This window comes from Chaetura pelagica, unplaced genomic scaffold (assembly GCF_000747805.2).
Source record: "Chaetura pelagica isolate M959 unplaced genomic scaffold, ChaPel_1.0 scaffold221, whole genome shotgun sequence".
NCBI classification, from domain to species: Eukaryota; Metazoa; Chordata; class Aves; order Apodiformes; family Apodidae; genus Chaetura; species Chaetura pelagica.
This window is the reverse complement of record NW_009952533.1, coordinates 2,688,317-2,710,694: the sequence shown is the minus strand read 5'-3', so window position 1 is coordinate 2,710,694 and position 22,378 is coordinate 2,688,317. Positions and strand designations below refer to the sequence as shown.

At 42.4% G+C, this 22,378-nt stretch overlaps 1 protein-coding gene across 1 annotated transcript in view; it reads right to left on the bottom strand.

The window, feature by feature from the left end:
* JADE1 (jade family PHD finger 1) overlaps positions 1–22,378 on the bottom strand; it is a 40,089-nt gene that overhangs the window by 2,586 nt on the left and 15,125 nt on the right. Inside the window, exons 5-11 of the mRNA XM_010008982.1 lie at positions 16,780–16,895; positions 13,209–13,366; positions 9,727–9,914; positions 6,745–6,956; positions 5,200–5,367; positions 4,464–4,580; positions 251–781 (exon numbers count right to left, since the gene is read on the bottom strand). Coding sequence (XP_010007284.1) covers positions 251–781; positions 4,464–4,580; positions 5,200–5,367; positions 6,745–6,956; positions 9,727–9,914; positions 13,209–13,366; positions 16,780–16,895 — 1,490 coding nt within the window. The remainder of the gene's footprint in view (positions 1–250; positions 782–4,463; positions 4,581–5,199; positions 5,368–6,744; positions 6,957–9,726; positions 9,915–13,208; positions 13,367–16,779; positions 16,896–22,378) is intronic.

Sequence of the window (22,378 nt, the reverse complement as noted above, 5' to 3'; positions counted from 1 at the left end):
AAGGAGATTGGATACTACACACCAAGTCCTGCTGGCCCTGTGAACTAACCCTCTGTTTGACAAGGGTAATTGGTGTAACCACTGTGCTTTGCAGAAATTTTCTGTTAAGGGTCTTTTCTGACAATTCAGCTTTGAGTCAAGATGCAACACAGAGTGCCTGCAGGCAAGGGCAAGAACTGAGCACCGGGTCTGGAAACTGCTACCAACAGGCTGCACACCCCCCGCCAGCGCGGGCAGCACAGCCGCTTACCCGCTCGAGATCCTGCCGGAGGTGCGTGAAGAGCTGCAGTCTTCTGAACAGAACATCCTGCTCCTGTTTAGCCAGATTGTCCTCTTCATCCTTCTTTGGGGTAATCAAAGGCTTATTGAAGTTGGCTTTTCTCTTCAGCTTCCAGTACTGGTAAAGGAATCCCACCAGCTCCTCGGGCAGCCGAAGTGCTTTAGCCACTTCTGAAGACTCAACAAATGTATAGAACTCATCCTCCAGCTGCTGGAGCTTTTGCTTGCGGTGGCTGACTCTGTGGGCCTCCTCCTGCTTTTGATCCATGCTATGGAAAGGGTCAACGTGGGTAGGAAGAGAGCTGTCCTGAATCCCATTCCCATTCTCCTGGCTGGGGCTTTCACTAAAAGTCTCATCATCCGCTTTCTTGGTGGAGCTGTGCTTAGGACAGTATGACTTAAATTTCACCTCATCATTCTCTGCCAGTATAGTCTTCATCTCCAAGCCACGGTCAAACGCACAGGTGACATGAAAGGCTGTTCTGCAGTTCTTCACTGAACACTACAGAAATTAAGACTAAAATTAATCAAATATAAATTTAAGAAGCCACACTACCTGAAACTATTCAAGCAGCCAGGACTGCTTTAGAGTATCAGTCCCATTACTGTGCTCTGCTTCTAAGCTGCATGTACTTTCTTGCTCCCTTTTAATTAGGTTTACTATTTAGAGCTTTCAGGCTAGGCAACAATCAAGGGCTCCAGTGGGACAGGAGTGGTTAAGCCCTCCCAAGCTCAATTTCCCTGTTCAATAACAAGCCAATCCACAAGAGGAGCATTCTTGCTGTCCCTGGAGCCCTCACATACGGCAGTGCTGCACAGAGGAAAACATTCCCCCTCTGACTGTGCCAGCATGAGGGAGAGGGACAAATACCCTGATGGCTCCAGGTCAGTCTGATATTTTCAATTCAAAGTCTTTCTCAGCTCCTGGACCCCTGCTACCCAAAAGGCCCCAACTGAGGGCAATTCTTCCGATTATCCCAATTTTGTAACACCAAACATTAAATCACTGTCAATCACTACATCACTGACTCAGCCTTCACTTCACCTGGGAGATAAGGACAACAGGAAATTCCTTTTTTAGTGATTTTTCTTCCTTCCCAGTGAACCCAGCCATCATGAACTGGCGGGCACTAGTTCAGCTGATTTAGCACTTTGTTTCAATTACATGTAACTTCCTCTTGCAAAATGCTGCCATAGCTATCACCAGCCACAGAAGGAAAGGTTTACGTATATATATATTTCTGTGTATATACACACGCATGCCTCTGCCTCCAGTGAAAACGATTTAAAGTGGAAATGAACATTAGTGTTCTTAACTAGGAGGAAACAAAACTATGCCTAACCCAAATCATCTAACCATAAGAGAAATGCCTTGCACTAGGATGTTTATACAGTACTTTGTAGAGAAGCCAGATCTTTCTCCTCTGGGAGTTTAGATTGACTCGGCAGCCAGGTGGCAAATAAAGGTACTGCAGAAGTTTCAAATGAGCATTCTTTAATAAAATCAACATATGAAAGGAATTAAAAAATACCAAAGCGCCTTTTGCCCTTTCCTCTCTGACTAACATCCAGGGCAAAAGCAGCCCAACTGGAACACTGAACACTGCAGCAGAGTACTTGAGCCACTGTTCAGAACAATCAGCTCTCCCCACCTGGCTAATGTTTTACTGGGAGAAGAGGGGAAAGCCCATTTCATCAGAAGGAAATCTGCTAAACCTGGGAGAATATCCACTCTTGTTTTTCCCAGCTTATTGCAGCTGCTCTCTGCCCAGCCTGATACATACTTCCATACTGCCAGCTTTTCTAATTGTTGTGCACATCTCAGCATCTCTTAGAGGATCACTCTCTCAGTTCATCCAGTTAATGCTACTTCCTTTCTATTGCCATGGCTTTCTATGTTTTTTCTCTGCTGTATAAAATTTTGCAACACAAATTAAATATTTCTCACTACTAGTTTTAATGACAACAAGATTTACAAAGCTCCTATAAAATGTCAGGCAAAGCTGTAATTTTTTTTTTTGTCTCTCTCCCACAATTTCAAATGTAGAACTGTCTGAAGTGGCAGCCATTGTGCCTGCACGTCATCCTGTGTCATCCCTGGAAGGGGAGAGGTAGTATTGGAAGAAATACCGAAGGACACCCCCCCTTTCCCCTGCACACTTACGTACATAAATACTCAAGTGTTCAACTTAAACTACTGTAAGTTACCCCTCAAAACAGGTCAGGAGAACAGACAGAAGTTTTGACTACATAACAGCATCCAAGAGGAAGGGGACAGCTCTGCAAGGAGGTATTACAATTGCAGATTTATATGCTGTGGACAGATTTATTTTCTCCACTTAACATTTACTATTTTATACATTCCTTAAGTAGAAACGGACTGATAGGTTTCACTGGAACTACTGCTGCATTGCTGTTTTACAGCTTTTTCTGGAAACCTCATCAAATGACTTGAAGCAGAGGGAAAAAGGAAATGGATAAAACCTAATCTTAAAAAAGTGTAGGACTTTAGGAAATTTCTGTCTTAATGCTGGTCCTACCATCATGGATCCTGTAACCCACCAGCCACAAAAGAGAGAGCTCTACTTCAGACTTCTTATGAGACATTAATATCTTCCTTTATGTCTCAGGAAGCTTTCATAGGATTGTTTTGCCAAGGTACATTAAGTACTTTGAAGGTGAAGAACACTACCACAATACTGAGGTACATTTTATTGTCTTTTTTTCTACACAATCACAACACCACCCCAAGTAGGTCACTGGGCCTTACTCTTATCATTTGTTCTTTAAACTGAAAGAGGGTAGATTTAGGTTAGACGTCAGGAAGAAATTCCTCACCATGAGGATAGTAAGGTGCTGAAATAGGTTGCCCAGGGAGGTTGTGGAACCCCTCTCCCTGGAGGTGTTTATGGCCAGGCTTGATGAGGCTTTGTGCAGCCTGGGGAAGTGTCCCTGCTGAGGTTGGAACCTGATGATCTGTAAGGTCCCTTCCAAACTTAGTAATTTTATGATTCTAAGAGTAAGGTAGATCAGAGTTGTCTTGTGTCTCAGGGAACCAAGTATCTCCTACTTAAAAAATCTGTGGCTTGGTAATGTGTTTTCTCATTCTCTCTATAGTTTAAAATTGTTCTTAGAATTATTTTTCAACATTTCTGAGTGATTTGCCACTGTAAAGGTTCCGCAAGTGCTTTACAGCTAACAACCCCATACAAATATGAATCTAGGCTGCCCAGTCTGAAATGCTCTGGTGCAGATCCATTCAGTAATTTATTAGCAACAATTCATAAGCTATGGTGAGAGGCTGAATCCAACTGCAACTGCAGAGAGAATTTCAGAAGTATGCAATGAGTCAAACTGGCACTGGCCCAAGAATGTGAGCTGTTGGTATGAAACAAACAGCTTTACAGTGCTGGCTCTAGAGTTTAATTATTTACTGCATATGGAAATCATTCTTTTTGGAACTATGATGACTTGGCATTTGTTTTGATTCTGCCCCGCCTCACTGTTCGGGACAGTTACCACCCCTGAGCTCAGGTACCAGCAGTCAGAAGGGGAACGTGGCACCACTGCTACAGCAACCTCAACTGGGAAACTCACACTCAGGACTGGTTTTTTCCCCTTAGAAACACCAAGAGCTCCAGAATCTATCTACAACCAGTGGAGGAAATGAGGCTCATTTCCTCAGCTTGTGGCTTGCTTGAATCTCAGGGCAGCCCAGTCAAACAATATGTTTCTTTCCTATTGCTCAAAAAGCCTAACATTAAATTACCAGATACTCAGCAACTTAAAAGCTGGACCAACAATCAATTAGTTACAGAAAAAATAGCTAAATAGAGACTAGCAGATAGGTTTCAGCATGAAAGCTTTCAGCATTTAAGCTTCATTTGCAGATGTACAATATCACAGAAATATAGGGGTTTTCCTCTACTCAAAAACATTTATTTCAGTGTACTAATCAGCATATCAACAAATCAGGAAGTCTTATGGAACAATCTGGTTATTATTATTAAAATTTTTCTAGACAGTAAGAGCACACTAATATTCGAATTCGAAAGCACACTCTGAGCAATTAAGTTAATAGTAACAAATAAGAAATCAAAGCAAGTTTACTGTGGATACACGTTTTGTGTACCTACTGAGAACTGACAAGACAAAACAGATGGATATTTATGCAATTAAATTACCTGTATAGAAGCGCCAACTTTTTCATTACAAAGGCTGCACACCAGTGCCCATCTACTGCTGGGAATGTGAGAAACCTTTGTAATGGGCTCCATTTTTTCTGGACTTCCAATGCTCACCTAAGAGAAAAAAGGTAGAAAAACACAGAGTAGCTATTAACACTGTTAAATTAAAAAGGAAGCAGTTTAATCAAAGAAATCAAATCCCTTGTATGCATATGCAAAATTGGCATGACCCAAGTTCTCCAGTTTATAAGGAACTCAAAAAATCGAAATTGCTTTTTTAAAAAATCAGTTCCTCACTGCATGGACAGAACAGTTTCAAGGTGAATCTCTCCAATATAAAATTATCATACCGGATGAATATTTTGATTATGAGAAACCACATGAATTCTCACTGTCACAAGCAAACCTTCCTGATTCACTTTTAATGTTCTGTTTACAAAATAAAATGGTACTTCGTGTCCTTGTCAAATGAGCTTTGCTAGCTGAAAAGGCCTCATTTTTTGAGGCCTAACTTTGGTTGTCAAAGGTAATGTAATTTCTGTCTCTACAGATGATGCATCATCCTGCCAGACTTCATACCCAACTGAAAATCTTTTATCCTCTCATCCTGGAAAGTACCATACATAAGTAACATTCATGGTAGCAACACCCACGAAGTTGGACAATGTTTTTGACAGATTTCTTCTCTCCCAGACTCAGTGGAGCCCTGAACTCCTGGAGAACTGGCACCTACCTCTGGAATCCACAGAGCACAGCTAACGTGGACCCACTTGGTGCCACTCCGGGTTGGCTTCATGGCACCACCCTTCTTGGGACACAGCAAACACTTGGGCTGAACCCCAAGCGCGCAGGTCCTGCACAGCCAGCTGCCCTCTGGCACCTTCAGGATCCCGTAACATGCCTGTGTTCCCATGAACAGGAAAGGGAAAAGAAAGAAAGGTAACAACATGCATTTCTGTTACTTTTTAGCTGTTTACACATAGCCTCTTGCAACTCTCAAAATGTTCTTCATGGAATTTAACACTACAGAAACATCAACTTGTGAGAGATCCTGGGATGCTTTCATAAATTCAGCCCATCATTTTCCCCATTTGTTTTCCCAAAATGTCTTCCAGTGAGAGAAGCAGAAGTCTGGACCAGCTGTTAGGCAAAAAGCCACTGCCTACTTCCATTGGGTAAATGAAGAATATTTTTGCCAGCCCAAAGAACGAGTGGCCCCCCAACAACAGCCCTGCCAGCAGTGAGGCAGGATGAAGTACAGTATCACAGAGACTAAATGTAACAAAAACTGGACTGTGATTCAAAGGGCAAGAAGCACAAATTCAAGAACTCCCTGTTGGGGGGTTTACTTCTTATTTAGAGGGAAAAGTGCAGAACAGCAACTAAGAAAGATCACGTTTTTCAGAAGATTGCATCTTTATGGAGACCTTGGTCCAAATTACTGTCAATTTTAACCCTCTTAAGGTGCAGATTTGATATCAGAGACTAAGGATCAGAGAACCACTCTAAAAATGGTCTAAAAACATCCACTTTACTCTGTCTCACAAGATGGCCATTTACACTTCACAGCTGTCATAGGTGTATTTCTTTACCGTTTGTATAAATGCCTTTAAGCAACACATGCAAGAAAATGCCATTATTGCTCACCAGACAACACAGATTTCACAACACTGAATGAAAATGCTGGGAAGGAAACACAGGCTTATTTATAGGAAGGCACCTCCCACAGTAAGAGGCATCCACAGAAACAGTAATGCTAAAATTGTATCTGTTCTTCCATGCTAAGCAGACTCCTTAACTGCTGCAGAAAGGTGGCACACAATATTGCTTTCATTAGCTCAGCTCGGGTCAGTACATTCTCAAATGAAAATGATTATTATAAATCTTACTTGTGTCCCTACTGGTTGCCTGGAAGTTCTTTTTTCCCCTCCCTTTTGAGCCTAAATTGCTGATATTAAGGGTGTGCCAGCCCCCAAAGTGTGCAGAGAGGAAAAGAATAGAGCAAGAGAAGTGACCAGGTGCAATAACACGTCTGTGTTTTGCAGAGGCTATTCCTCACCTTCTAAGTTCCTACACACACACAATATTCCACTTTTAATCCTCTTAGCTTGACATTTCTAGAATAACATGTAACAATTCTGCTTCTCCATTACATAATTTGTCACAATACCTGTCACTGGAAAAAATCCAACCTTTTATCTTTAATGGCTTGGAAAAGTTTCTGTCACCACCCCTAGACCCCCCCACACACACACACACTGTGCTCTGGCCACCATACCTGGTGCACACAAATATTGCATTTGTCACAAAACACCATTTCATTGCCATCTTCTCCATCTGGAGACTGACAGACATCGCAGACAACATCTTCATCATATTCAATCCCAAGTCCTTCTTCCGTCTCAATAGCATGATTCATGTTATCATAGCATCGTTTTTCAAACTCCTCTATGACCCTTTCCATGGTGTACTCATCCAGCTCAGACATCCCTGGCAAAGAGGAGTTGTTGTTATTTAAAGAGTGAAAATCACGACCGACTACAACTTCTTTCTTAACAGCTGAGTAGATACAGCCAACCCACATACATATGTCATTCCTAGACCATCATGCCTATTCCAGCATAAACTAGGGAAACTAAAAAGAAAAGTCATCAAAGTCTTGTAACAGTATTAAACTAATAGAAGCAGAGTATCCAAATCAATCTTTCAAAATCCTGAGAAAAACTTCCATAAACTGACTTCGGCTTCCTGGTGTTCTTATAATTTTTCCGCCTGGGACAGCACTGCCTATGGCTTTTCCTTCAGCTTGTAACCCAGATGTTGACCCTTTGGTGAAAGGTTTGAGAGTGTTTGGAACTAAAAGTGATGACAGCAGAGAGGAGAAATCAAAAACAAAATCTGCTATGAGACTTGTAGCAAACTTGCAGTTTCTAACAACTTTTTACAAATTCCAACCCAACAGGGTGCAACCCCTACAGAGGTCTCGAGCAGACCCTGTTACACCCATTTATAAGTTTGCTTAAAATAGTGAAAAACAGTTGTAATAATTACAACATCAAATCTGGGACAATAAACAAGTCCAACATCTAATCTGCGATTTGATCTTTTCAAACAGCATCCGTTAAAAAAAATCACTCCTGACACCATAACTACAGGCTGATTACATTATAGTGTTACAGAAATCAAATTTGTTAATCATATTAAATTACTATTATAAACCTGAAAAATGTCTATCATAGAAGCAGCAAGAAAAATTCCAAAGAGCACAGTGCTTCCCTCCCTCTGGCTTCCATCTCTCAGTTGCTGTGACACTGAGCTGGCTGCAAATCTTCCAAGTTGGTATGACACCAACCTTTACCACAAAATCCTGCCACACAAGCACCTGTGAAACCAAGAAAGCTTTGCTTCTGCAAACCATAGTTTTCCTCTGGCAAAATCAGTTCAGAACAAGTTTCTCCATACACTTAAATCACTACAAAAAAATGCAGGCTCAGGATATTCTGCTTTTGGGTTGATTCCCAATACCCAGTGTTTACTGTGACATACAGAAGAGGGCAACCTCACAATGTGTATTTTAACAAGAAAATCCTTCTTTCGGCTCTCCCTGTGAATAACTGAGCCACAAATTCCACAAAATGAAGAAGAAATAACCTATCTCCCCCAGATCAGAAGACACTCTACAAAGTTACCTCCCATTTCCCTTACTGACAGCTAAATCCTTGCAGCAGGGATCAATGCAACCCATACTACTCAAACTAAGCAGCTGAAAGGTAGGTAGCAAGAAGGAACCACCCAAAATCCTGCTGATGAAAGGAGTGAATTTTGCTCTGCAGCCCAAAATACTACACTGGCAAAGCAGATGATTGCAGGTTTTAGGCCAGTTTGCAACTAAATTCTGACCTCATGATTGCTATTACTTTATTTAAAAAAAACCTTAGAGATATATCGCTGTGCGTTTATAAGGGTTAAGAAGAAGGAATCAAGGGGCTGAGGCTTCAATTCAAATGCTTACATTTCTTCCTGTAAAGACAGAACACACATTTTCAGTACCTGAAGCACTCTGACAAGTACCAAAGAAAATACAAGGAACTCATAGCTGCAGGGACACCATAAAAAAGTGCTATGACTGCAGATCAGGATATATTTCCCTTTTCAAATGCACATTAACAGTATCTGTAAAGTGCAGTGTCTGATAGAGCACCCAGGTACATATTTCAAGACCCATAATATACTGCCTGGTACTGACAGGAGCATTTCCTTCACTCTGCGTAAAGCAAAACTAAGTGGATCAAAATTTAGAGCAAACAAACTACAAAGAAACTACCCCAAAACTACAGCCAGGTGAAACCTGTACAACTAAACTGCAACCCAAAGCAGGGAACTGCCACAATGTTAAGACAAAAATCCAAACTTCTTCCATCTGGCACAGCATCTTTCCCCTTACCCAAACAATGTGGTAAAAGTCCTGTGCAGACTTACATCCTCGTCAGTTCCATTGAACTCATCTCCTAAAGTACATACCTTACCACAGTAATGTTCCTGTTCTTGCCCTGCTCCCCTGCCCCTTCCCACACACAAGCCATCCTGTAGAAAAAAGAACAGTTGCTCCCCTTGTGACAGCTCCTCCTCCTGCTTCAGAACTGGAGCAATAGTCACGATAAGGCTGGGAAGTTTCTTCAATAAATCACTGTGGGGATTCCTTCCTGTCTCATTCCCTGTGCAGTTCAGCCAGTGCAGGTTTTCTAAACCTCCCTAGACTTCTTGTTGACCTTCTCTGCTCTGAACACCACTAACTAAAAAGACAATATGGGTATGTGACAGAGAAAAATAAATAAGGACTAACAGGAGAAATTAATTGATTGGTATCTCTGGTTTAATTGCGGATCCTGAGTCAGTCTGTTCAATGTTCTTTTCAAGGACCTTGACGGCATAATGGGAACTTTGTGAGAATTCCCTTGTTAAATGCAAAGCAGCATAGAAAAAACAAAACAAAACAAAAAAAAACCAAAAATCATGGCCAGGTTCTGACCTGGCTTAAGCAGATACACATCAGCAATTGCAAAATCATGTATCTTAGGGCTTAAGCACATCAGGCCTGGTTTCACATGGCTACCCCAACTGACATGATTACTATCTCTTCATACCTCTAAGCTCTTCCCACAGCTGCACTGCCTAAGATTATCCTTAGGTTTTCTAACTGTTTTAAAAAAAAACAAACAAGCAATAAAAAGCAACAGAAACACAAGCACTGGTTGCTCACCCATTTCCCTGAATTCTTCATTGGCAAGTTGCAACCATGCTACGTCCACCTCATTGAGGTCATAGCGACACACGCTGTCTGCTAAGGTTCGAATGTCGACATAGCCCAGCTCCGGGGGCTCCGAGCCTGAAGAAACAATGTACTTCCTGGGACGTGTAAAGGTGACAGCTTTGGGCTCAGACACAACCCTAAAACAGACAGACAAGCAGACGTCAGGTGTGCTGGGCTGCCAAGAGACTTGTTTTCAGAGAATTCAAACTGCCTCATTCTAAGTGACTACCAATCACCAGCAATCATCGAACCAGCCAAGTAATCATCTTGCTCCACCGAGGTGGGAAGAGGCAACAGTAGAGCACACTTCCATAAAGGATTGGAGGTATGTTAAGAAATTAATGGGAATTGTCTAGAAACCAAATTTGTTACTAGAATTCTAATGAAAACGAAAAGTTTAGAGGACACAGCTCTGCTTACTCTTTCCTGAAATACACACTTCTTCAAAGCTAGAGTAGGAACAGCATATTTATGTAGCAGTGGCAGCCATATAGACAGATGTTAAACTCTGTTTTAAGGCTTTTATAAAAATCAATCTCTTTAGCTACAATATCAAGACGACAAAAATTCAAGGAACAAGTAAGTACTTCCTGCTACATTTTACATTTTCTTTCTTACAGTATTTTTCTTCTGAGTTTTTGTGTGTGTGTGTGTGTGTGTGTAACTACGAAATTCCCATCTTTGTGAAATTCAGAAGGCCTTTCCACTGAGAATCAGTAATTTGCACCACCTTCACCTTCACTTATCCATGCAGATCCAAGCTCTGGCATCCTGGGTCTGCATTTCCTCTTTCACAATCACTAACATCAAGCTGGGCCAAGCACAAATATTAATGAGCCACTGCTGAAACTACCTTTGCTCAGGTTTTGGAAGTTCCAGTTGGCCAACAACCAACCATGACAGTGTATTTTATCTGTAAGCCAACTGAAAGCACCAGGGCTGATCATTTTTTGGTGCTCTAGTACTGCTAGGGAGGAGATAGCACCACTCCATGTAGACACAACTTTCTGCTGGGAACAGGCTAAGCTCCACAACAAGCAGGACATCCTCCCCTATCTATTTCGCCCCTATCTGACGTCCAACGTATGAACTCCTCCTCCTATCAGAAGACCCTGATTTGCTGCTACTGTATCTGCACACAAAGATCTCAGTAAAGCCACTACCCTTTTCAGTCTCCTGCACAGCCCTAAATCCTCCCCTCTTCTAGCTTATTTCAGACAATCTAAGAAATAGTGAGCAAGAACCAAATGCTGAGTTTGGGGCTTCTGAGGTGCAGAAGGGGTCTGTGGAAGAATCTGAATGACCCTGCCAGGGTAATTGCACTGGCCAAACTGCTCCCAGTCACACTGCACAGAATTAATTATAAACTACCACAACTCACAGAATTTACTTTAAATTGAGCACTGCTTTGTACCATAAATTCCTTCCACTCCATGTGGAAATCACAACCTGTGGACAGCACCCTGCACATGCTGTCGAAATACCACTGTAGTGGCACAGAAGAAATAAGCACAGGTAGTTTGTCTTCAAAACAAACCTTCATCTCTTTATTTTACTGATAGAAAGATATTTAAAACTCAACACTATGTACCAAAACCTACATTCAACTGAAATATCCATCTGACTGCATGTTCACACTGCCTCCCCACAAACTTGATCACCTCCCCACCCCTCTGGGCCTCCTCTTGCTGCCCTGACCAGTTGCTACAAGGCAAAAACCTTTTATTCTCTATTATGTATTTAATTACCATCAGCTATCTGTACTGCATTTTCCTTCTGTTCTATACCAGCTACTATTTGACTGTTGGTGATTTCAGTTTACAGAACATCTCTCTCCTCCCCCAAAGTGAGGCACAGAACAGTTGCAGAACCACTGCAACCACTGCAGGGCTCTGCAAGTGTTCTGTGACAGGGCAAAGAGGATAATAATCAGGCACCAGAGGGCTGTTCTGACCAGCAGGGGCTCTCCAGTACGACCATACAAGACAACTCAGCAACTAAGAGTGGTGCCACTTGTGCTGATACCTTTAACTCTGGGTGCCTTCTTTCCTTCACTCCTTTAATATGTTGGCCATTGGCAGAGAAAAGCTCTCTCCTAAGTGAGTACCTGGATCTGATATAGCCACAAAACTACCTCCCTGAAAAATAAATGGTGGGGATGCCCTGGAAAGTCTCCCTCTGCTAAAGTGCACAGGTCTTCTAGCCCACCCACATCCTTGGGAGATGCTTGAAAGAGAAGGCAGCAAGAAGACAACATGAGCACACATGTGCAACATATGTGCCTTTACGCAGTGAGTGGGTGAGGTCAGTCTGGAGCAGGCTGTGAGCACTGCAGGGAAATTGTAGGCTCCCACATTCTAAACTGCACAGCAGAGAGGAAAATGCAGAGTTCTTGGAGCTCCAGGTCCAATCCTTCAGAAGGAGAAGGAAGGAAGGAAAGGGTTTACCTGATGTGCTGGTAAGTTCCTCACTGTACAGACCAAGCAGGGCTGTGCAGCAGTCTGCAGGTTGCCACACAGAACACAAAAAACACTAACAAACATTCCTGTAGTCCCTCTACTCCAAGGTTAAAGCTGACAGGCACAGACCTAACAGAAGCAGTGCAGCATCACCCAGAACGTTTTGCTGTATGTCAAGATTGGACTGTTCTGGCCCCACCAACACTGGTGGGTCATTTGCTAATGCCTTATGGGCCAGCCTGGACTTACTCAAAGAGATCTAGTATGATCAAATGGAAATAATCCATGTTCTTCTCACTTTCTCCAATGCCAATCTCAACTAAGCATAAAATAGATCTCTGGGCTGCAGCACATTCCCGCCCTCATAACTATACTGCTTAATTTGAAACAGAAAACATTAAGTGTAACAAATAAGGTAAGGAAAATAATGGTTTCTTGGACAAAAGTTAGAAAATCTCATATTGATATATTTAGTTATATGCACACTGGGATGGTTCTTAAAACAGCTGAAAAAAAATTCCTAAGTAAATGAAACAACCAAAAAATTAAACAAAAGCAAGATAAAACCTGTATTTTCTCTAGCCCTGCAGTTTGGCTTGTCTAACTGTTCCTTGAAAGGAATCTATGGCTTGGAACTGAGTAGAAGAAGCATCAGACAAGGGCTCTCCCAGCAATGTTGAGTGAGGTCAAGTCTGGGCTTAAAAATAGAAGCTTTTTTTTAAGGTTCTGTCATCACACACCATGTTAATGTAATGCCAAAAATTATTCTGTGATTCATATTTCAACACACAAGGCAGAACAGGGCTGGCCTCTCCAACCATACAAAAAGCTGAGGCAGGCTGCTTTTGTCTCTGAGAACCAAGACCCTTCTAGCTAGGCACTCTGGAATAAAGCTCAAGAAGCCAAGACAATGTAGACACAAGCTGCTAGCATAAACATTTGTGCATTTGTTTACATTCCTCAAAACTATACCTGGCTACTGGTTCTGGGATGGTCCCTGGGCTAACTGGCACCTGAACTCCCTTTTCCCACTCCTGCCTCCAGGGGTCTGCCAGCACATAGTATTCATCAGGGTTCAGCTGGAAGGAGTCATGTAACTTCATGGCAGTGATCAGGTCCGTTCTGAACACCTGCAAAGAGAGTGACCAAGAGAAAAAATAGAGACACTGACATTTGATATTTACACTCTATGATTCACAGCTTCAGGGTAACCATGGAGCACAGCGTGTAACAAGGTCACTGTATCAACAGTGACCTAATCCAGCCCACTGCAGGACAGAAGTTGAGCCTCATTGCAGGGAAAGGGGTGGCTGAAGGTACAAATACCAATGACTGCCAGCTAACTCCACTACAAGTCCTGACTTTCCCCCTGCACAGGAGACAAGCTGCTAAAAGGTACTTTTACCTCCGCTTTGGCTGCAACAAACACTGCAGGAGATTTGCGCCTTGAAACAGCAGCACAAAGACTCATTTTTGCTCCTTTTTTTTTTTTTTTTTAAAAAAAAAAAAGATTATTGGAGCTCTGACTAATCCAAAGACATTCTAGAAATTCCCTGTGGTAGAAATCAAGGCATGACTCTATCATGACCAGCCGCAAGAGGAAATTCTAAGGAGATGACTATCTGTGCAAGTATTTAAAATAACAACCAAAAAAATCAAATAAAGTAAGACCCAAACTGGAATTCTAGTGGCATCTCTATGTTCAGCACAGACACTTGTCATTCAATCAGCTACAGACACCTTTGCATCATCACTGTAATTTTCCTTTGCCTTTGCAAAGGCGTGCACCTCTAAAACAAGCAGGATGTTTGGCAACTTTTGGGTTAGCAGCCATAAACAAGCAGCAATAGAATGAAATAAAAAGGGATTCACTCTTGTAGCTGGCATTCTGTGGTACTGTTGTGGCAGCTTCAGCCTGGTTTGCCACTGCCTGTCAGCACTGCAGAAAGCAAAGGGTGCTGCTATCACTGGCATCAGAACTACAAGCCAGCACTTGTCTTCCAGCTCTCCCCACCCTGCTCTCACAGTAAGGCAAGCAAGGCTGCTGTAGACTACAGCAACTGCATCAGCACTCCTCACCTCCACAACCACAAATTTTTAACTGCTCAAGCGCCACATTCAAATGAAAGAGTTAAAAAGTGACCAGGTGACAGAAAATAAGTACCATCAGGACAAGAAAAAGGTAGGTAACATCTCAAGAAAAGTTCCCCTGCAGACTGCTCACTCTGTAGTAGACAGGGTCAAGGTTCACCCAGCCCCACACTGCAAAGTTACAAAGGAAAAGACAGAGTCCAGGCAGTGCTTCTAGAGACTCATGGGGCTGTTAATAGGAAAAAGGGACAAAACCTCCCAGTCTCCTACCCAGTCCCAAACCAGTCGCCACAAAGTCTGTTTTACATTAGCTTCAGTCAACTGTTGCACATGGCTGAGGAAGAACCAGATCTATAAAGAGGGCTAATTAGGCAGGACAGTAATTTCTGTAGTTCACTATTCACACACTTGAAATCTCAACAGATTCCCTAGGATTCCCTAGGATTCTAGGGAAATATTTTAGGGAAACAGTTATACTGCTGAGAATATTTCCAAGTGTGATTTGCCTTACCACAGTGCACATCTTGAAATCTCCCTCCCAACACACACAATCCCACTTCTGTCTCAGTATGTTTCCATTTCCACTCTGGTTTTGTCTTAAAAATAGCACAAAATAATGACATTTTCTTTAACACTTGTCCTGACATGTTCAGAAAAACTACCAGCATTAAAAAATAAAGAGTAGTATTACCACATGCAAGACAGGATGAATACAGGTAATGAAATATAATTAAATCTTTTAAACAGCCAAATTACAAGCCTTGGGAGGCTACAATCAAGAAATGAAAAATAAGCCACAAAGTAAACTGGCTGACAAAACAAACAAGCACAGCTGGCCAGGAGATTCTGCACTTCAAGGTGATTTGAATGAAAGGAATCAAATGTCAAATGAAAACTAAAAATATTAAATGGGATGCAAAACTTGCCCCATCTAAAAGCCAAAGTAACTCAGGCTCTCAGAAATTTGTCACACAAAACTACCTCAAAAGCAAAGCTAATGCAGCACCTGACAGCCAAGAAGCTCCTTCAAAGGCCTGTGGCCCTGTGACACCATTCTTTCTGCTCTAATTTCTGATGCAATCAGAGTGCCCAGAGCAAAGCAGAGCTTACAGAAGTGTCAGCTCTTAGAAGCACTGAACACTTCAAAACCGAAGGGTGAAACCCTGGCCACACTGAAGTCAATAGGAATTTTGCCAGCAACTTCAATGAGAGCAGGATTTCACCCAAGGAATTTATAAGTGTCACTTTTCTGCCAGCACACTTATCAGAATGTTCTGTGGGAAGCAGAGAAAATGGAAATGGAAAGAGGACGGGACTAGTGGAAAAGACTGGAACTGAGCTAAAGGGAAGTATATAAGAAGTCCATCCAGGCTGGGAAAACAATAAAGAACAGCACAAAACTGCAAAGATTTTTACAACAAATGCAAGAAAAGGGAAAGGAGAAAACAGAAGTACACAGAAAATAACGGTAAGATTTGTGATTATCTCAGCTTATTTCCTGACAGCCTTTCATGAGGTAGTTCTCAAAACTGTGTTTAAGGGGCTACTTCTAAGGGATGTACAAAAGAGAACTAAGGAAAGCAAGCCTAACACCAGCAAGAATAAATTCACCAGGGGTCTCTGCATTAACAGAAAGAAAAAAAACCAAAACAACAGTCAAAAAAGAAGACTGGAAAACAAAAGTACCAGGTGCAGTTCACACTGAAGAATGAATGGGATTCTTCTTGTGAAAAATCTTCTCTGGGACTTAGGTTCACTGTCATTTGGGAGATTGATAAAGCATGCTTATTCTCAACAGCAATCACTCACAAATGAATCAGAAAACACGTATTGGGCAAGTAAGGAAAACAGAGCAATTCCGTCTCCCAAAGCTAATGCTTTCTTTGCAGCCTCTACAAAGTCCACAGTGCCTGAAGATAGGGAGATTCGGGGAAAGTATCTCCAAAGAATTGGATTGCTTTTATGTGTTACTAACAGTTGATCCATCCTGGGAAGTTCTAAGTTTTATATTTCCCTTGACAGGACTTCCTCAAAGAGCTATGCAAGACAGAACTGTCAGGAAGCAGATTTTTAGTTTGACAAGCACTTTAACAAAGATCACACACCTAACTAAATACCTACTATGAAATAAATGCACCTAAATTTTCACTGTTCACAAATCAAGCTACAAATAAACCCTGATGCCTAAAATACCACAAAAAGACTCCACAGCTATGCTGAATGGGTGTCAGAGTGGCTGTGCCAGCAGGTGAGCTCCCTAATCTCCTGGCAAACAAAAATAAAAGCAGGGGGAGGGGATGGAAGAGGGACAAGGGGTTTGTGCCAGCTAAAATGTAGCAAAAGGGAAAGAAAATATAAATCAGAAGAAATGTACTAACTACTAGAACATGTAGAAGGCTTTGTATTTATTTGATAGACAAAATACCAAATGCAAACCAAATTCTAGCTATACCTCAGAAGGTTTCCGATCTTCATGTCTGGAACACGAAGTCCTCCGATGCCGCGATCTGGAATGCTGGGACCAGGTGGACAGACCTAGGATAGAGAAATGATCATTTGCAGACATTGCTGCCATCCATCAGCAAAAGCCTTTGCTCTCTGCACACCCAAGAAGGCAAATTGACTTCAGTGGGACAACGTGAGTAAAGCAAGCCAGCCTCAGGCTTCTAGACAAAGCTCCAAAACACTTCCAAAATGTATCAGAAAAGAGAAGTTACTCAGTTGTAAATGTCTGTGATCACTGTTTTGGTGCTGTTTTCTTTGTAATTTTCTACTGATACATGCATGTATTGGCTGAACTGCACTTACCAGCATTCCACCCAGCGTTTTCAGTAAGCCACCTCCTAAAATGCTTCCCCCTGAGCATCAATAAACCACTTTCTGCAGATTAATAACTGACCAGGAGATATACTGATAGCCTGAGACGTACTCTTTGAGGCAAATATATTGATGTTCTAAACATCTGTACTGGTTATCTGCTTTTTTACCAGAGCAAGCCTTTTCAAAATGAAGCACGCTGCCAAGCACACACAGTAGAGTCCACAAAACAAGCTCCTGTCTCTTCTCCTGGGCAAATCTCTCAGTATGGTTGTACAATTTTTGTCTCCTTATTTATTACATTCCAAACAAATTGTATCTTTTTGCCTTGAAACCTTTTGACAGAGTCTCTGTCAGCTTTCAGAAATACTGTAACAACAGAAAAGGAAGGAGAGAAGGCATCTACACTCCAATGACATGGTAGTGCTTTGACACCAGAATATATTATACCTGTGCAAATCAACTAATTTTAATGCAGTAAGATTTACAGGTACAGCAGGCATTTTCTACTGCCAACTGCACATCAGTAATGAAAAATAAAAAAAGGTGTAAATTCCTTTGGGTTGAAGAGATTAAGGACTTGTAATAAAGTCTGTATGATAGAGAAGCTAGGACCTGCATGTTGACCCTCCCCAGCTTTCCTGTAGCCCCCTTCAGGTAGGTCACTATAAGGTCTCCCCGGAGCCTTCTCTTCTCCAGGCTGGACAGCTGCAAGTCTCTCAGCCTGTCTTCATAGCAGAGGTGCTTCAGCCCTCTGATCATCTTCATGGCCCTTCTCTGAGCCCTCTCCAACAGCTCCATGTCTCTCCTGTGTTGAGGGCACCAGAGCTGTACACAGTACTCCAAGTGGGGTCTCACCAGAGCAGAGGGACAGAATCACCTCCCTGGCCCTGCTGGCCACACTTCTTGTGATGCAGCCCAGGATGCAGTTGCTCTCTGGGCTGTGAGCACTCACTGGCAGCTCATGTCAAGTTTCTCATCAAGTACAATCCCCAAGTCCTTCTCCTCAGGACTGCTCTCCAGCCATTCTCCCCTCCGGCCTGTGTTTGTGCCTGGGGTTGCACCGACCCAGGTGCAGGTCATTGACACTTGGTCTTGTTGAACTTCATGAGATTGGCACAGGTCCACCTCTCCAGCCTGTCAAGGTCCCTCTGAATGGTGTCCCTTCCTTCTAGGGTGTCAACTGCACCACACAGCTTGGTATCATCAGCAAACTTGATTAAGATATACTCAATCCCACTGTCCATGTCTCCAACAAAGATGTTGAACAGTACTGGTCCCAATACTGACCCCTGACTGGTCCCAATACTGACCCCTGAGGAACACCACCTGTCACGTGCCTCCGCTTGGACACTGAACCATTGACCACAACTCTCTGGGTGAGGCCATCCAGCCAATTACTTACCCACCAACTGGCCACCTGTCAAATCCATGTCTTGTCAGTATGGAGACCAGGATGTCATGTTGGACAGTGTCAAATGCCTTGCACAAATCCAGGTAGATGATGTCAGTTGCTCTGTCATCATCCACCATCTCTGTAGCTTTGTCATAGAAGGCCACCAGATTGGTCAGGCATGATTTGCCCTTAGTGAAGCCATGTTGGCTGTCACCAATCACCTCCTTATTTTCCCTGTGCCTTAGCAGATTTTCCAGGACAATCTGTTCCATGATCTCACAGGCACAGAGGTGAGACTGACCAGCCTATGGCTCCCCAGGGCTTCTTTTTTCCCCTTTTTAAAAACAGGGGCTATGTTCCCTTTTTTCCAATCCGCAGGAACCTCAACAGACACAGACCGCTATGACCTCTCGTATCATGGACAGAGGCTCAGAAACTGCATCCACCAGCCCCCTGGGAACCTGTGGATGGACCCCATCAGGTCCCATAGACGTGTGCACCTTCAGGTTCTTTAGATGGCCACAAATCTATTCTTCTTCTACAGTGGGGGATGTTTCATCCTCCCAGTCCCTGCTTTCACCTGCTGTGGCCTTTGTGATGAGGCTGGAGCACTTGCCAGAGGAGACTGATGCAAATAAGTCACTGAAAACCTCAGCGTTCTCAATATACTGTCTACCTTCCTTCAGGGGGGCCTTGGTTGTCCTTTTATCCCCAACATACCTACAGAAGCTTTTCTTACTGCTCTGTAAAAACCTGGTGAGATCTAATTCTATCTGAGATTTGGCTCTCCTAACCTGATCCCTAGCTGCTTGGACAACCTCTCTGTAATCCTCCCATGGTACCCACCCTAGCTTCCACCCTCTGTATGCTTCCTTCTTAAGTCTGAGCTTTTCTAGGTGCTGCTTGCTCATCCAGGCCAGCCTCCTGGAGTTTCTACCTTTCTCTTAGTTGGGATGCATCACTCTTGGGCCTCAAAAAGGCAATCCTTAAATATAATTCAGCTTTCATGGGCCCCTCTTCCCTCCAGGACTTTATCTCATTACATTCTCTCAAGCAGATCCATGAAGAGGCTGAAATCTGCCTTCTTGAAGTCAAGAGCAGTAAGCTTACTGTGAGCCCTCCTTGCTGCCCTAAGGATCTTGAACTCCACCATTTCATGGTCGCTACAACCAAGGCTGAACTTCAGCTTAGCATCCCTCACCAGCCCTTCCTTGTTGTCCCTCCAGGACTTTATCTCATTACATTCTCTCAAGCAGATCCATGAAGAGGCTGAAATCTGCCTTCTTGAAGTCAAGAGCAGTAAGCTTACTGTGAGCCCTCCTTGCTGCCCTAAGGATCTTGAACTCCACCATTTCATGGTCGCTACAACCAAGGCTGAACTTCAGCTTAGCATCCCTCACCAGCCCTTCCTTGTTGGTGAGAACAAGGTCCAGCATAGCACCTCTCCCTGTTGGCTCCTTGATTACTTGGAAAAGGAAGTTGTCATCTACACACTCTAGGAACCTCCTGGATTATTTGTGCTTTGCAGAGTTGTCCCTCCAACAGATATCAGGGTGGCTGAAGTCACCAATGAGTACTATGGCTTGCAAACACAAAGCAGCTCCTGTCTTCGTCTGTAGAGTGTCTCGTCTGTACTGTCCTCCTGGTCAGGCTGCCTGTAGCAGACCCCCTCTGTAACATTCCCTGTGCCTGCCTTCCCCTTAATCTTAGTCCATAAACTCTCTGTTGGCTCCTCATCGATCCCCAGGGAAAGGCCCATGCACTCCAGCTGGTCTTTGACATAGAGGGCAACACCACCACCTTGTCTCTCCTGCCTCTCCTTCCTAAAGAGTTTATAACCCTTCATTCTGATGCTCCAGTCAGAGAAGCCATACCACCAGGTCTCGGTGATGCCAGTAAGATCACAGCCCTGCAGGCACCCATGCATCTCTAACTCCCTCTGTTTATTCTCCAACATCACAAACTGAAGACAAGTAAGCAAGCATACAGGCTTTTTTTTTGCCTTTTTTTTAATGTGGCTATTAAAGGATGTATTTCTATATCTCTCTCTCATGCCAGAGAAGCTACAAAGGTGAGGAATAAAATAATCCCTACAGTATCTTCCACCTCCATTAATTTACTGTGTCATCTGCAGACATTTCATATCCAAAAAGTGTCTTTTAAGTATGTACTTCTATTTGAGACAAGGTCCACATAGGAAAGGGTTAGGCCACTGGACTAATTAACTATTCCACACATCAGGAAAGGTGAACTCTTTGCACCAAAGCTACTTATACCAAACTTTTTTAAAGAGCTATATGAAAGTACAAAATGTAAAATTTCCATGCATCAGGGACAACTCAAATACAGCCAGCCTTCCTCAGGATATATTATAATGAGTATTTTTTCCATGCCAACTAGGTTTCTACAATGAACAAGGAAAGAAACAGTTTCTTACATAGTTCTATAATAGCTGTTTCCTTGCACATAAAATTGGTAAATGCACAGTGAAAACACACAGTGTTTGTACTAAGTTACTAAAGAGACTTGTCTTTTTCTTAGCAGTTTAAACTGACTGTACATAATACTAGGAGAAAAAGTTGGAAGAATTTCTCATGGGACTGAGATTTTACTACCCACTAAGATCTGTAACTGTAGCTAACAAATGACCTTTGGCAAGGGCTTCACTTCAATAGGGAAAACATTTACTCACTGAATAAACAAAACCCAACTATAAGGCACACATTCACAGATTCAAACACCACCAGCACTTAGACACAAAAGTGCAAGAAACTGAAGGAGCCAGTGAAATGACAGTAAAATATCCAGCCTGTAACAGTATTAAATTTAACTACTTTTGAAATGTCAAATAAGAGTTTCGACTCTGCTTCCATTAAAGTTAATGGGAAAATATCATTGCCTTCAACAGTGCCAAGACCAGGTCACTGAATTACCCAAAGCTGCTTTCATTTATAAGCTATCCACCCACTCTGAGTATACCAAGAGAGGTGCAGGAGGAAAATGAAGGATGTTATTTGCCTTTTAAGCATCCTTCCCATATTTTCATACCAAATCCAGAAGAGATCTCACCGAAAGAAAAAGTTCACAGGCAATTACAGCTACTTCAGTGCTTAATGATCTGGTTTTTACAGCTAAATATATGAAGTAAGAACCACTCCTAAATTATACGGAAGGAACAATCTACTGTGGTCAAAACAAACAGGATTCAAAACAGCTGTTCTGCATTATGAAGGCACATGAACCTAATTGAATTATTTTAGAGAGATTCCAGATACTTTTCACCAAAAATTATCCTCTTGCATTAGGTATCCAAAATGACTACATTGATCAACAGTTTTCTAAAACCTAGCCTTAGACCCAAGTTAAGGATTAGAATCACCAAGCATAAAAAAAACCCAACTAATTATCAAGATAAGAGTTAAACCCAGTTTTGGAAAAAAAAAATAAATTAAAAAAACAAACCATAAGGGAAGTCTGAATCACTAAAATTTGGAAGATGTAAAACTTTCATAAGATAACATTATATACCTCATGGGAGAAATGAGTTCTACAGCAGATGGAAAATTAATGAGATGTTAAAAGAGCCCATACTACCAAAAGCCATGTGAATAACAGTGAATAAGAAAAACACACAACTTCAAAGCATGAAGCTAAACAAACACATCCAGAACATGCATCAAAACCAGAATTAGAAATCAGAGATAAAAGGTGTCTTATTGTCTATCCTGTTACACGACAGTGCAAGTTAAGGATGAACAGTTGCCTAGCTAGCATCATCACTCCAGAAGATGACCTCCAAGACCATTCTGATTTCTTTACAGCTAGGATCCTTCCAGAT